This window comes from Eupeodes corollae, chromosome 1 (assembly GCF_945859685.1).
Source record: "Eupeodes corollae chromosome 1, idEupCoro1.1, whole genome shotgun sequence".
NCBI lineage: Eukaryota > Metazoa > Arthropoda > Insecta > Diptera > Syrphidae > Eupeodes > Eupeodes corollae.
Window position 1 is genome coordinate 127143507 of NC_079147.1, and position 16749 is coordinate 127160255.

At 36.0% G+C, this 16749-nt stretch overlaps 1 protein-coding gene across 1 annotated transcript in view; it reads right to left on the reverse strand.

The window, feature by feature from the left end:
• Positions 1 to 786: 786 nt before the first annotated feature.
• Positions 787 to 16749, reverse strand: part of LOC129939998 (FERM, ARHGEF and pleckstrin domain-containing protein 1-like) — a 159033-nt gene continuing 143070 nt past the window's right edge. Inside the window, exons 5-7 of the mRNA XM_056048213.1 lie at positions 1282 to 1525; positions 1064 to 1224; positions 787 to 1003 (exon numbers count right to left, since the gene is read on the reverse strand). Of these exons, the coding sequence (XP_055904188.1) occupies positions 793 to 1003; positions 1064 to 1224; positions 1282 to 1525 (616 nt within the window). The 3' untranslated portion in view covers positions 787 to 792. The remainder of the gene's footprint in view (positions 1004 to 1063; positions 1225 to 1281; positions 1526 to 16749) is intronic.

Sequence of the window (16749 nt, forward strand, 5' to 3'; positions counted from 1 at the left end):
ATTTTGTTTATTAACTGATACTCATTAGATGTAATGCCCTGACAAAAAAAAAAACAAAAAAATTGTTTTTAATTGAAAATATTAAAGTTAAATGTAAACATAAAAAAATCTGATAAAAATATATTATAATAAAAAAAATGTTATAATAATATTTGCAACACAAGTTCAACGTACATACATATAACTGGAAAGAAAAATAATTATTGTTAATTTGACAAAAATCAAACGGAAATCCACAAACAAACAAAAAGCAAACAAAATTAATAAGAAAAATGTAACTTTTTAAATTCTCAATTATGTTCTAAAAATGTACCTAATAATTTTATTTAAATAAAAAAAAGTAACTGATTTAGTTTGAGTTGAGTTGAGTTTGGATTGGAAGGGAATAAATTATTAAACAAGAAATAAGCAGCGAATGTCTTAAAAATAAAATTATAACAAAGTAATTTTAGAAAAAATTGTTATTTAAAAAAAAAGTTATTTTGACAAAAAAATTGATATTTTGTGAAAAAATAGCTATTTTGTGAAAAATTGTTTTGTGAAAAATTGTTATTTTGTAAAAAAACAATAAATAAAGTAAAAGTAGTTATTAGAATTTAGGTATCTATAATTTAAAGTTTGTAAGCAAATTATCGTGAAAGAATCTTTTTCAAATAAACATAACGTTTTTCAGAGACAAAAAAAAATTGGTGGGGGGAGTTTTATTCACAGTAAAAAAAAAATCTCCCACGATTTGCCTGACTATAAAATCGCTTTTCACACTGTATTCATTATCATTTAGTTTTCTTCACTTCATCTTCTATGAAGATGATGAACGTATGTTTCTTTATTGCACATTTTACTAAGAGGAAACCAATTAATTTGTATTTGAATTATTATAGCAGAGTTCTCATATATTTTTATTTCAATAAACGTACTTAGAACAAACCTTTGAAAATTCTGCCTTTTAACATAATTTTCCCTGACGAATTCTATAATCTGTTTCTGAGTTTTGCCACTGTACCTGTGAATATAAGAAATTTCTATAATAACAATTTCAAAATTCTAACTTTATTGAATGTACCGAAATGAGCTTCCTCTTGATAAAACTCTGGTTTTTCGCCTGGGTAAATTCATGATGGAAACACAACGAAAAAAACCATGGTTTTCTACACATTTTTTCCAAAAATTTTTGCATTCGTTTCTGCCATCAAAAAAGAACTCAACAGTGTCCTTATAATAGCCCTTTGAATAAATGTATTCTTTTATCGCCTCTCTTGATATTAAATATTTTAAACTTACATAGCCTTCTGGGTGCAATTTTATTAGAAAACGCCTGCGTTTGAATGAGATTTTCCTTATTTTCGCCCATGAAAATACATTAATCCGCGTGATTCCTTGAAAAACAGCAACGCCCATATGAGCAACGGACAAATTTAAAGGGACTCCCTCAATGTCCTTTGCTGAGTGCATCTTCATACCATAGAGTTCGCAACGTCTTGCTGTTTCCAACAAATTCATATCAGCTTCGGCTGGTGATTGGCCACTTGGGGAAAAAAAAAATATTTCTCTGTTAGGACATATTACATTAATACTGTTCAAAAATCTCAACATAAAATAAAACGCACTCACAAAGTTGTAAAGAATATTAGATTAAAAGTATTTGAGCAAAAACTTAAACCAATTGCACTTAAACATTATACTTACAGTTACTCCCAAAACTAAGCGTATACTTATATGGAAAGATCTAATTCAATTACAGGCCGTAATAACGAATTAAGGTGGCCTTACAAATTATTAACTTTTCAATTTTTCTAAACTTTTACATTTCTTCTTGCTTTAATCTGCAAGTATACGTTTAATTTTGTAACATGTAAGTATTTTTGAAAGTTTTAAATTTTTGTTCCATTTTGTTATACGGTTTTAGAGTTTTTCCTTGTTTATATAGGTTTAACATTAAAGCCATTTCCAAAGTAAAGAGAGAAAACACACAGACGACGAGGTAATTTACACACTCTGTTTTAAAACTTTATTTCCAGTCTTTTTACCTGGTTCATCTTGTTATTTTACTGAAACAGTTGGTTCAATTTATCTAGCTTTTAGTATTACATATATATTTTGTTGTTATTAAATATTTTAATAAAAAAACATTCACTTTTATTGTTCTTAAACGTTATTGTTTGATGCATACCGAGTGTCAATCTACATTTATTTGCTTCTTGTTGTGTTATTTTTTGTTAAACATAGCACAAAAATCATCAATTATTGTCCTCCTCACTGTTCAACATAGCATAATGATAAATTGCAACTAAGAAGTTGAATCTACTGCATAAATAACTGTCTTGTTTTGGTTCTTTTCAGTGTTTTTGTGTATTGTGATATTCCGAGCTGAAGGCCCTGGTAACTAATGCTCTGTAATTGTTCAATAAAGTATAATAATAATAACATATTGTGATAGCCTTCTGCGCTAAGAAAAATGACTATGCTACATACGTTCATACTATTTTAAATAGGCCAGCTGTTTTGGCACTAAACTCAGGTTGGTGAAACCACCGACCACTCAGAGTTTAGGCTTTTCGGTTATAGCTTAGTACCTTTCTTCTTTTCTCACCGTACATGTTTAGAATGATGTTACCTATCAATTTCTACTATTTACAATATGTTCAGTGCACCAACACAAATTTTAATTATGTGTGTTTTGAATTCACCGTCCAAAGGCGCATCATTTATACGTGTTTTATCTATCTTATCCCAAGTCTGGATAGCAATTCGACTTCTAACGAATTCGAAGCGCTGTCCGACTCTATCCAGAGAATTGTATCCCATTTTCCGTACAGTTAGATCGTTGTTGTGTTGGTCAGACAACACCCGAAGGAAGCATAAAATTATTGCATGACCAGAAATTACGGCAAAAATTATTACAATGCCCCAGAGGTAGTACAAATTTCTTGTCATTTGTAAAACATGTGAGCAACACTACGTCATCATCAGTTCCTAAGTTCCTACCCTCGTTTCCAGTGACACTCCTTTTGTAAGTTCGATTGATAATGCCAATTTGCTTGCAGCACAGTTTCCTGTTAAATCGAAATCACCAATGAGTAACATGACTCCTCCTGTACTCAAAAGCGTAAATGATTCTATGGGATGAATCAAAATCAAAAATCTTGCCATTCACGAATCCACTGGCCCGGATGGTGCCACCATTGTAATTCTACTTAAAACTTAACCCTTAAACTATAAAACAATTATGTAAGCCGTCCAAGGCTTAAAACCCAATCCCGACTTGACACTATCAAGTGCCAATGGAAGCCACCAGAATTGGTTCACCTGCTTCACCCTATCAGTTCGGTCCCGTTCGGACACAGCCCTACTGAACCGAAGGAGCTCTGCTCTGCCTTGTGCCATGAAGTCCCGATTGTACAGGATTCGCCTATCTATCCTGTATCAGACCGCATCTATCTAAAAAGAAATATGTATCTGGTGGAATGAAGCCGCTCAAGCGTGCTCTCGCTAAATACTCATCGTTCGGATAGAACGCCCCGAAAATTAAATTGTCGAAGACATAGCTCTTGCAATGTGACCTTTATCACAAAATTGTCAATTCTGTTGATTGAGCTCCGTTGTATAGGACCTCGTTGGAATATTAATGCACATAAGAAATTTCTGCTGTTCGATATAAGCCGCTACCGCGTTGTAAACACTGCCGCTCGAACACCCAAAACTTCTCCAACTGGGAAGGGGCAACGTTGAATCACACAGGACAACCATAATCGATCATCGGCCGTATGAGGGCCATGTACAAAATTACCTTCACTCTGGTATAAAGCCGACTTCTGTAAAACAGAAGTTTCGTCCGACCGAAGGCTCCTCTGGCCCTCATCAGAGCAGCATTTATATGTTTGTCAGAATGTAAATACTAATCTAACCAGGTCGACGTTATGTCATATCATTTCGAAGGTCAAAATGATTAAGTACGGGTCTGTTTTCTAGGTCGTGGTTGGGGCGAAAGCTAACATTCACCTTGTACACTTGCTGGAAAGCAGTTCCCACCGCCTCCACCTTTTCCTGTCCTGAGTACGTCTCTGTTCTCTTAAGTTCTTTGAAGTTTTAGACACGAAAGTTCATCATCGCTCTTTTTGGTGAATATCTTGTTGATTTAGAGGAACATACTAGGGTCACTGGAATTAATAGACCAGATTTTGCGGTCGCAGTACTTGTTAATTGATAACATGTAGTTCACCTTAATCAACAGATTGACATATTTTATTGACGACTACAGTGTCCTTACCTACAAGCCATGTGGGTCTGTAGGTCTTCTGTATAAGTTTTTCAGCTTTTTCAGTAAGCCACTCTTGCGTCTACGTAGTGTGTCAATAGTATCGTTTCTGTAACCATAAATTTGGTCCCGTTATTTATTTTTACGTATTGTCCGTTCCAACTACCGTTTTGTTGTTTCGCCCAGCTGTTAAAATGTTGGTCAATGTCTGTATTTGTCAGGTTTATGTTGTTTGGTGGGGTTATGTCACTCAATCGAAGTTCTCTGGCAAGGGCGTTGGTGAAATGAGGACAGCGCATCTTACTGTAAGTGTAAAAGTGCATTGCAACGTATTCTTCCAAGTCCACGTGTTCGTGCAGAATCTGCATGAAGGCAGCCATTCCGCAGTAATCACTGTCGTACTAGACTGTTTGTAAGCAGTTTCGAGGGTGATTACCCACTTTGTTTCTAACTGTTAGCCTGGTGTCGTGCAGAAAAAGATCCAGAAAGGAGCCGCTTTTTGGATACCATGGCTTTTTAATAGCCAGCAGATCGATGCCATATTCATTAGTTGCGTAGCCTGCAGAGCTCCAGTCACATAAGCCGCAATCATATACATCTGCTTCCCTTGAGTGAGAGAGATACATACAAGACAAACTTCTAGCGTCATGAGCTTTCGCAATTCATTAATGTATACGACTTTAAAACTAATGACTTTTCGTACAAAGAGAGCGACACCGCCCCCTTAAGTGGAGTCGGGCCGGTCTTTTCTTACGATATTGTAACTTTTATGAGTTAATTTGTGTTTGTGGTTTAGCTTGTTTTCGCTAGCCATTAACACATCGTCACTGTAGTCTTCCAACAATTGAAACATGTTGGCTCTTCGTTCAATCTTAATCATGTAATTTACATTCAAAGCTAGGACTTCTTAGGCGCGTCTCCTGCAGCGCACCCATTATGGTCTTAATTGTGAGAGGCTGGGCAATAAAGAGTAGAGATGATCTACCCTTTTGCCTTGCTCCTTAATTTGACTTTGCAGTCCTGTTAGTTGACCTTGAATGCGCAAAAACAAGGCTACAATGTCAAGCTGCACCTCTGGTCATTTAGGCAACCGTTGGTGGAGCCTCTCTCGTGTTCCCATCCACCGACATCATTTCGACGCAGTAAAATTTTAGATCCACTAATATTTTTGTTGGAGCCTGTCGAACTGTTCGACTTCTTTCTTCTTTTTGTATGGCCTGTTTCTGTTTTATTTCTTCTACCTTAGGACAACCCCTATAGCGAGCTAGGTGCCCTTGGTTTCCACAAAGGACACACTTGAGCTGGCTTTAACCCTCAGCCCACTCTTTCCCCAGCTTGCACTCTTCCATAATGGAGTTGGCTACTTTAAAAACTACTTTGTGGCGGTAATGTAACTAGGAACATTGGCAGCCTATAACCCTCTCGCCTGGACTTCACCGTAGTAAAAGGCTTGTAATTGTCTTTTTCATGTAGCTCAGCTTAGAGCGCCTCCGGTTCCTTGCAGCAACTTATGCCCTTCAGAAGGACCGTATTACATTTTTGGATTTTAGGCTTGAAGCTAAGAACTCAGCTGTGGCCTGCTTAAGTAAATCTTTTACTAAGTTCTATTCGCCAGTGGACTGATCATTTTTTCTTCTTTTTCGTTTAAGATTTGTATGATAAATTTGCCCTTTGTGGCCGACTTACATACCTGTTGTGCTGTAGTTTAACGTTATGAGTCCTAATGGGTGGTATTTTTTAAGCCTGTGGTTATTTCTGGTGTTGCTGCTGCTGTTTCTGCTGCTTTTGTTGCTATTTTTGCTGCTGTTGTTACTGTTGGTGCTGCTGCTGCTTCTGTTGCTGCTGCTGGTTTTGCTGCTGCTGTGGCAGTTGTTGTAGCTGTTGTTGTTGCTGCTGCTTTGCATTAATCGAAGTGGAAGGGCCCTCAGCAATTGGGTCTGTTACAGGTAGTGAGGTCTTCATATTTTCCTTCACTCCCGTGATTTTGGTAGCGGGTTAGGACTGTGGTTTTTACTGCTGTGGTTGTTGTTGCTACTGCATTTGCTTTTAGGTAAAGTCAATCACTTGTCTCTTTCTCACTTCTGTTTTGAGGATTCTGATATGGATTTGATTATCGATATCAATAATTGTCAAAATCATTTAAAAGCTTAAGTTACGGTACACTATGAGTAAAAATGTGTATGTACGTTTATTCTTTAAATTCAAGGCAGGAATATTTTCTTATGTCTCGGCATCATTATTTGCTAGATCAATATTTTTTTTAAAGTAAAGCTTTAAATGAGCAAACAAAATTTTATGTTATTGATAATAAAAAAAAAGATGAGAAAGAACAGGATGAAGGAAAATATGAGGCGGCCTACGCAACACAGCTCACCTATTATGAGTTCTTCGTGGTTTGTCTAAACTTCTTATTTTTTTATTGGATTATCAATGAAAAAGCCTATTTACTTATAGATTTCATTATTTTTTTGCGGACGGTACCGGTTTGGAGCCGAATTTGTTTTTTTTTTCAATGGAAGATTTCGAAGAAATGTATGTTTTAAAGATTTTACAAATATTTTCGAAATGTGTATTTTCATCTGGACTACAGATTATAATATCGTCGATATACACGTAACAAATTTTCCCGATAAAGTCACGAAGTATATCGTCTAAAGCCCTTTGAAAGATTGAAGGGGCGTTTTTTAGTCCGAATGGTAACCTGGTAAACTCGTATTTTCCGTGGTTAACAGAAAATGCAGTTTTTTCCATGTCTTTTTCCTTCAAAGGGATTTGATGGAATCCGCTTTTAAGGTCAAGAACAGAAAACCAAGAATTTTTTCCGAGATTGGCTAAAACCTCATTGATTTCCGGGATGGGGTAGCGATCGGCTATGGTGATTGAGTTTAACTTTCGGTAATCTATGACTAATCTGAATTTTTTATTTCCAGATGAATCGGTTTTTTTCGGTACAATCCAAACAGGAGAATTGTACGGAGATCTTGATCGCCTGATTATGCCATCTTGTAATAGTGTCTGTACCTGTTTTTCGACTTCTTCTTTTAGTGCCATTGGGTAAGGATAAAATTTAGAATAAATAGGAGTTTTTGTCGTTGTTCTTATTTCTCCTTTGACGTTTGTAGTACATGAAAGTTTATTATCCGGGTCATCAAAAAGTCTAGGAAATTCGTCAATTGCTTTTTGAATCATTGTCTTTTGTACGTCAGACATATGGTTCGTCCTGATATTGATAGTGTTAACTGAATGACTTTTTAGCTGTTTAATTTTGATTTTGATTCTATTTTTGACAATCATAAAATTGTCTTTTATATGAATAACTGCCGAGATTTCTTTTAGGCTATCGTTTCCTAGAATGGCGTGAAACGATTTTAATTCAGGCATGAGGAAAAACTTTAATTTAATGTCGTTAAGGCCGAAAAGGTTCAAAAATGTGTGTTGCGTAATTTTTACATTTCCTCCTATAGAGTTCGCGTAGAAATTTGTCTTATTAGTTCGAGGGTTTGGTACCAAAGAAGGTTGAATATAATTCTTATTTGATCCGGTATCTATTAATATTTTGAGTATAGTTCCACTCTTCGTTTTACACTCGAAATATGGAAGAGAGGAACAGCTCAGTCTAAAAAATGGATATCACTAAATTCTAATGATTGCTGGTTGTAGGAATCGTCTGTATCTTGTTGTGGAAAAGTTTCAGAATAATCTTGTGGATAATGTTCTACGTATTCTTGCAAAGTTTGGTCGTGACATTGATCTTCGTTTTGAATGGTTTGTTCGTATTGTTGTTCCTCAGTTGGATCAGCTGGAGAGGTGTTCACATGAAAATTTCTTTGTAATTTATTGGTAATTATTGGTTGGTAATTATTGAATGGGATATTACCTTGATAACGAATTGGAATTTGTCCCCTAGATGGTATTTGAGGTGGAAAAGATGAAATTGGAGCAGGAACAGGTTGCATTTTCTAACATTATTATTTGTAGCAGCAGCATATTGCTGCAGAAAGGTTTGATTCTCAAGTTTCATACAAAGATGAAGGGCTTGATTTAGATCAGAGGGCTCTCGAATGCCCAGGAGTCTAGGTAGATCTCCTTTAAGGCCTCGAATAAAGGTATCGAGTGCCTTTTCTCTGTATGAATGCATTAAAAGATTAAGTGCTTCTCCACTGACTTCCATAGCAGATATTTTATTTCATATCAGTGAAAGGTGTTCATACACTGAATGATAGAATTCTTGTACAGATTTATTGCCTTGTACCAATGATGTCATTTGGTACTCGAGCGTTCCTAAATCTCTCTTGTCTGCATAGTGCAGGGTCAAGCATCTTGAGATATTGTTCCAATTCAATGGAGTATTGTATGATTTTAGTATATGGTCGGCATGACCAACGATTTTGTTTCGAATGACATTAATTATGCCGAAGTATTTGGGAGATCCTCTAAGGGGTTCGTAAATTTTGAGGACCCTTTCTACGCTTTTGCGCCATGAACTGAATTCGCCAGGTTGCCCTGAGAACTGGCGTAGGCTTCGTACTATATCTGGAAGCTTGTCCATTTCACCAATGTTTGCCATCTGATCTTGGTTTATACCTTGATCGATGCCTGCAAACTGATCCGCATTGGGATTCATAATCGAGTAGACTAATTGTCTACCTTCCCGTTACATGGCTTGAGTTATCATTGCTGATATTAAATTTTGCAAAGCAGGTGCAGCAACACCTGGTTGTTGTGGTTGATCATTCGGAGGGGCCATGATTAGGATTATTTAAAAATGTTCACTTGATATTAGTTTCACCGGTACAGTTTAGGATTAATTGAATTTTTTTTAAATTTTTTTCTAATTAATTGCTTCTTAATTAATTTGTTTTTGGATTCAATTAATTTCTTAAATAGTAGTTTAGTAATTTGCTTATGGATTCACTTAATTTTTTTATAATGATTTGCTTTTGGATTTACCTAATTTCTTATAAAGGTTTGCTTTTGGATTTACTTAATTTCTTATAAAGATTTGCTTTTGGATTCACTTAATTTTTCTATAATAATTTGCTTTTGGATACAAAATAGTAGTATAAAAATTAAAATAGTTTCTTAAATACTAAGTCTTACTCTAATAGAACCAGGAACGTTATAACTCCCGCTGGTGTGAAAAACATTCGTTCTGTTTGCACTGCTGTACTGCTTGACTGCTACTAGGGTATCTTTCAACACACTCCTTCGTGAGCCTCAGTGTTTCTATAGAATCCTGATATGATCTAGTTCTTCTTGTGGGTTCGTGTTGGCTTAGTCGCGGCGAGGTACTTAACGTCGTCTTATGCGAGCACTGACTTAACACACGCGGCGAGGTACTTAACGTCGTCTTACGCGAGCACTTAATGTCTTATGCAAAGCCACACTTGGTTGGGCGCCAATTATATTTTCCTTAGTTATTTTCTTTCAAAAAAATATCTTTATTCTTCGAGAGTCAAACTTAAACTAAATTACAATTCAATTCTTAATTCTAAAGTCACCTATTGCCACAGGTGAGTGTCCGGTGCATCCGCTGTTGCCGACGCTAGGTCAGCAGAAATGATGAAGCTCGTGTGAAATGTTGCCCTAGTTAGTTTCCCACGCGAAGCTCTGCTTTCCAGCTTATTTGGCGTTAACTTATATGAAAACCATAGTACTCTCATGGTGGAAGTCGAATAGGGCGGCATCTACATATTTTTTGTGAAACGTCTAGCGAAGATATTAATGGAGAAATCGATTGCAGTCGGGAGACTTTTAAATGTTATAATTTGTAATAGAGAAAGACTATAGCGAATCAACGAAAGTCTGAGTGCGAGGGGAATACACATTTGTTTCTTTGTGTTTGTATTTTGGTGTGGTTGTATTTTTACATACGCAAAACGGTAGACTTTTTACACAAAGATGATAAGACAAAAGCAGGTGAATTGCGATTTCGTGTAGGAATTTTATATTCCTGGTTGAGATTGTATATTTTTGATGATTTGAATATTGTATTAGGGAATTATAACTTAAACTATTATAGGCAAGAAAATATGTAGGTATTGTATTGTTATGAAATTACAGATAATAAACATTTTTTTTTTTAAATTTGATCGCCTAAACCTTCCTTACAGTTTGTTTTCAAATCGAGCATAAAGAGGTTTAAATCTTCAAAGTCTTAGAACGATGTTTTTTTTACAAATAAATTTGTTGATTGGTACTAAATGCAATTGAAAAGCTGGTTACACAAATATTAACAACTTATAGTGAAATAAAATACTTTGATGCATGTTAAATTTTGTACACATATAAAAAGATAGTAAACATATCTACCTATTAACGCATAATTTAAGGAAATTTTAGCTTGGACGTTTTTTAATGGTAGTGAATTTTTTAAATGGGATGAGGAACTTTTAAAATCTTTTGTTTTATAAATTAATACAAATAATTGAGTTTATAAAGTACCTAGGTAGTTATAACTTCCGGTCAAAAAAGTATTTTCTTGCAGTAGGTAGAGGCAATTTTAGAAGTAATGATTTAAATTGAAAAAAATCCTATACCTAGTCTATTTAAAAATATTTACTAAATTTTAGGATTGAAAAATATACCTGTCTCAAAACCACCAAGGTTGCAAATTTCAAAATTGGTTTTATGACAAAATAAAATTGGTAGCTACAATGATGGCTTTTACCTTATACTATTTTAAAATTTGTATATTACTAAACTTTGACAGGGCAGCGCACAGAATTCTATACTTTATTAGAAATATATAATGTTACTGCCATTTGATTTCTCATAAAAATGCTTGTAGGTTTTCGTGTTTTGTTAAAAAAGTTATTAGTTGAACTATTCTTACAAATTTTAAAATTTCCAACAATATTTTACATATGATGAAATAGTTTGATTTCAAAATCTATTTTAACGAGATTTTCAGTTTAAACCGAATTGTTAAAAATTTTAGTAGCATTTCTTATAATTCAAGTCTTTAACGTTATTGCTTCATGAAATGTTTTGTGTCAACTAAAATTTTAACCAACATTTTAAAATTGCTATGGTTATAAAATCATCCACTCATCTTTTTTAGAGCCCTTTTCGCATATTTTTGCTTCATTATCTGTATAAAAAAATGTATTTAAAGTCGATATCTCTACTTGTTCTTTAGCTATGGACGACGAAAAAAACTTCGCGAACGTACTGACGTAAGAACGAACGTATACACGCACGCACATACATCTCTCTAATAATATTTTATTTCGACTCTGAAGACCTTGAAACGGCGAGAAATGTCAATATTTTCAATTTAACAAATCGGACGATTACAATAACTTCCTATGGAAAGTTAAAAATGCCTTCTTCTACACTACATTCAGGAAACTATATCTACTTACTAATAGTTAATAAGTTAAAAAAAAAAACTTTTAATTGGATTTTTTCTTAAAGTCACACATCCCGTACCCGTGGCATGATGGTTAGTGCGTTGGACTGTCCTTAATTTAAAAAATTAATTTTCGCGGGTACTGCCTCTTGCGAGGAATTGACAATTTCTTCAAGAGTAATTCTTGTCATGAAAAAGTGCTTTCTCAAAATTAGCCGTTCGGATTCGGCCTTAAATTGTAGGTCCCTTCCATTCCTGACAACAGTACTCGCACACAGGAGTGGTTGAGAGTTGTAAGTCACTAGGCCCTGGTTCACAACGGACTGTTGCGCCACCCCATTTGATTTTTTTTTGACACATCATAAAATAGACGAGCTGACAAAATTGTATTAAAGGTAAAGGAGTTAAACACAGGAGGATCTGGCCCTCCAGGTTGGGGGTTGTGCCGTCGGGGTGACTTCCTGGCCACGTAAAAAATACCTTTAGTTTCGAAGCACCAGCAAGCCTCGGATACGGACGGATTCACTGTTGACAACCCACGCAAACAAAATAAGGACAACGAACTTCGGATATGTACGTGGAATGTTAGGTCCCTTAACAGACCACGTGCAGCCGAACAATAAGCGGAAGCCCTAAACTGCTGCAAGGCAGATATTACAGCCATCCAAGAAGTGCGATGGGATGGACCGGGCAAACGCAAACTAAAAGACTGCGATATCTACTACGGCGACTGCTACCGAGAACAAAGACAGCATCTATTTGGGTGTGGATTTGTTGTTGGAACTAGGTTCAGCTAAAAAGTCTTGAGTTTCAACAGTGTGAGCGAGCGCATCACGACAATCCCCATCAAGGCTAAATTCGCCAACATAAGCCTAATATGCGCGCATGCCCCAACAGAGGAGTAAGATAAAGACACCAAAGACATATTCTTCGAGCTCTTGGACAAGACATATGAGCAGTGCCCTGGCTATGACATTAAAATTGTCTTAGGAGATTTTAATGCCAAGCTAAGAAGAGAAGACATCTTTGGTGGCATAATCGGGAGATACAGCCTGCACGACACTACCTCCGACAACGGATTCAGGCTGGTCGATTTCGCTGCGGGGCGAGACGTTCTGGTAGCTAGTACGCAGTTCACGCATCTTAATATCCGCAAGGGGACATGGAAATCTCCTGATCAATCAACCGTCAACCAGATTGACCACATTGCGATCGACGCGAGACACTTCTCCAGTGTCCAGGATATCCGAACAATCCGAGAGGCCAACATTGACTCGGACCACTACCTCGTTGTAGCCAAGGTACGGCTACGGATATCCCGATCCAAGCCAAAATAAGGAAGTACTGTGAGAAGATTCGACATTAGACGGCTACAATCGTAAGAGACTGCCATGTCCTTTTCCGATCGATTCTCTAATAGCCTCTTAAGGAGTTCTATGCTTCCTGCATTAAGCATTGAAAACCAGTGGCAACATTGCCTTGCAGCCATCAGAGATGCCGCCTCTGAAGTTCTAGGTTTCACACGGCCACCACAGCGAAACCCCTGGTTTGACGACGAATGCCGGCAAGTGCAGATCTTGGAAAAAACCCAGGAGCTTCAAATCGATACCCACCATCTCTTTATCGATTTTAAAGCCGCATATGACAGCATCTATAGGGAAGAGCTCTACCGAGCAATGTCTAGCTTTGGCATCCCTGTCAAACTTATCCGTTTGTGCAGAATGACGATGGAGAATGCACGCTGCTCTTTTAAGGTCGGAAAAGATCTTACCGATTCATTTTATGGCCAAAAAGGTTTTAGACAAGTCGCATTGTCATGCGACTTCTTCAAAATCGTTCTGGAAAGAATTGTGCAAAACTCAACCGTCAACACTAGAGGCACAATCTTCCAAAGGTCCATCCAATTACTCGGATACGCAGATGATATTGACATAATTGGAAGATCACTGATGTCAGTGAAACGTTTTTGAGCATTGCGACGGAAGCGAAGAAGATGGGTTTAGTGGTCAATGAGGGCAAGACCAAGTATATGCTGTCATTAAAAAAAGGACACTGAACGACGACATCTTAGACAAAACTTCACCATGGACAGCTATAACTTTGAGGTAGTTAATTACTTTGTATACCTAGGCACCGCTATTAATGCAGACAACGACACCAGCGCTGAAATCAAACGAAGAATAACTCTTGCAAATCGCTGCTTCTTTGGACTTAGAAGGCAATTGAGAAGTAAAGTCCTCTCTCGAGCATGTAAAATCACCATCTATAAGACACTCATCATCCCGGTTCTCATTTATGGCGCTGAGGCCTAGACCCTATCAAAGAAAGATGAGAGCGTCTTAGGATGCTTCGAGAGAAAAATTCTTCGGGTGATTTTTGGTCCCGTACGCATAGATGGAGAATGGAGGAGAAAATATAACGACGAACTGTACGGGCTATAAAGCGACACTGACCTAGTTAGCAGAATTAAAGTCCAACGGCTTAGATGGCTACGTCATGTAGAGCGGATGGACATCAACGCTTCAGCCCGGAAGGTCTTCGAATCCAATCCCGAGGGACCGCGCAGTAGAGGAAGACCGCGACTCAGGTGGTAGAGGACCTCAACCAACTTGGCGGGCGAAACTGGAGACAGCTAGCTAGGGACCGAGCTGGCTGGAGACGCATGTAGGTTGATGCCCAGGTCCGCCCGGACTGTAGCGCCACCTTAAGTAAGTAAGTGCCTACATATCTACTAATCTCAAACAAATTGCTAAGTGTACGGATATGATCACTGTCCGGATACTAGTAGGAATTCCCTATGAAATTTTTTGAAATACCCTCCTACCTACCAATACCCTTTTTAGGCACGAGTACGATAACTTTGGCGCCGAGATATAATAACGGTTTTTGGTAGAGGGGCTTAATACAAGCATTTTTTACTATGGGAGGGGGGGGTCTATCTCCCCCCGTTTAGGCGGTAGGGGCAATTTAAAAAAACATGTACTTTAAATGGAAAAAAAATAATTAAAAAATAACGGTAATACTTAAAATTAAGTATTATACCTTTTTTTAAAGCCAACACTTGTGTCTAGTAGCTTGTTTTTAAATCAAGTCAAAACTATGCATAGTTTGCGAAAAACACTGTTTTAAACTCAAAATTTGGTAAAAAAAAAAGTTAAAAATATGGTTTAGAGTGTAATATTTCAAAACTTTTAGATTATCTACAATTTTTTTTTTTAGAATACATTGCCCTTATTTATTTTTGATCGAAAACTGAAAACTGGATGATTTTATGTCTTTTAGTTTTTGAGAAAATTGAAAATAACCACAACTACTATTTTAATTTAATTCTTTTTTTTTGCTTCAAAAATCTTATTTTGATAGTAACAATGGTAGGTGCAAGTTTGGTTGTATGCAACAGTGGGATTTGGGGTGGGTGCAAGTTGGAGTGCGTGCAAAGTGAGGAGGGAGCAAGGTTCGGTGAGTGCAAGATGAGGTGCATTCAAAGTTTTTTTTGCATTTAAATAAGCTGAATTAAAAAATAATTGATATTATATACATAAACATATGTACATATATGTCATGTCCATTTCAATCTCTTTTTTTCTAAATATACCGTTAGGTACTTGACAAAAACTTTAACATTTAATATATTTGAGCATAAAAATGTATTGCATTATAAAAAAATTTGCATTACCTTTACAACAACACAACGGAAGCAAATTCTCGTAGTTTCTTAACATGCACATATGTTTATGTCATACATAAATATGCATATAACTATGTACACACATATAATGCAGCCATAGTAAAAAGTATGTACCTATATAGTTAGATCATAAATAACAAGAGGAAGCATTTGATGTTTAACCGTTTTTTTTAACAAGTTTGGTGCAGGTTATTGTTTACCAAAGCCATTCTCCATTTAACGTTTGAATAAGTCGGATTCCCTTTTTAAAAATGGGAAAACACTGTTTTAAACTCAAAATTTGGTAAAAAAAAAAGTTAAAAATATGGTTTAGAGTGTAATATTTCAAAACTTTTAGATTATCTACAATTTTTTTTTTTAGAATACATTGCCCTTATTTATTTTTGATCGAAAACTGAAAACTGGATGATTTTATGTCTTTTAGTTTTTGAGAAAATTGAAAATAACCACAACTACTATTTTAATTTAATTCTTTTTTTTTGCTTCAAAAATCTTATTTTGATAGTAACAATGGTAGGTGCAAGTTTGGTTGTATGCAACAGTGGGATTTGGGGTGGGTGCAAGTTGGAGTGCGTGCAAAGTGAGGAGGGAGCAAGGTTCGGTGAGTGCAAGATGAGGTGCATTCAAAGTTTTTTTTGCATTTAAATAAGCTGAATTAAAAAATAATTGATATTATATACATAAACATATGTACATATATGTCATGTCCATTTCAATCTCTTTTTTTCTAAATATACCGTTAGGTACTTGACAAAAACTTTAACATTTAATATATTTGAGCATAAAAATGTATTGCATTATAAAATAATTTGCATTACCTTTACAACAACACAACGGAAGCAAATTCTCGTAGTTTCTTAACATGCACATATGTTTATGTCATACATAAATATGCATATAACTATGTACACACATATAATGCAGCCATAGTAAAAAGTATGTACCTATATAGTTAGATCATAAATAACAAGAGGAAGCATTTGATGTTTAACCGTTTTTTTTAACAAGTTTGGTGCAGGTTATTGTTTACCAAAGCCATTCTCCATTTAACGTTTGAATAAGTCGGATTCCCTTTTTAAAAATGGCGGCTAAACATCCACTTCTTCACCCAAAATTAAATAATTTTTCGATTTTTTGTTCGTTTGGGGATTTGGTATCAACAAACGAAAAAAGTTTCGCGTTTTTGGAAGAAATCGGGTTAATTCCCTCCAAAACGTCTACTCCACCTCTGTGTTGTGATATTTTAATGACCGTGGAAAATTCAAAAAGATCAAAGTTCGGTTGGTTTTGGCGATGTTCAAAAAAGGGCTCAAAAAGAAAAGGTGACAAAACTTGTAGAAATACAATCAACCCATCAATAGGAACATTTTTCCATGGCCCTCAATGTCGGCTAGAGATAAATGAAGTGCTTGCTATAATTATCTCTTTTGTGATTAAAATGCCTGTAAACAT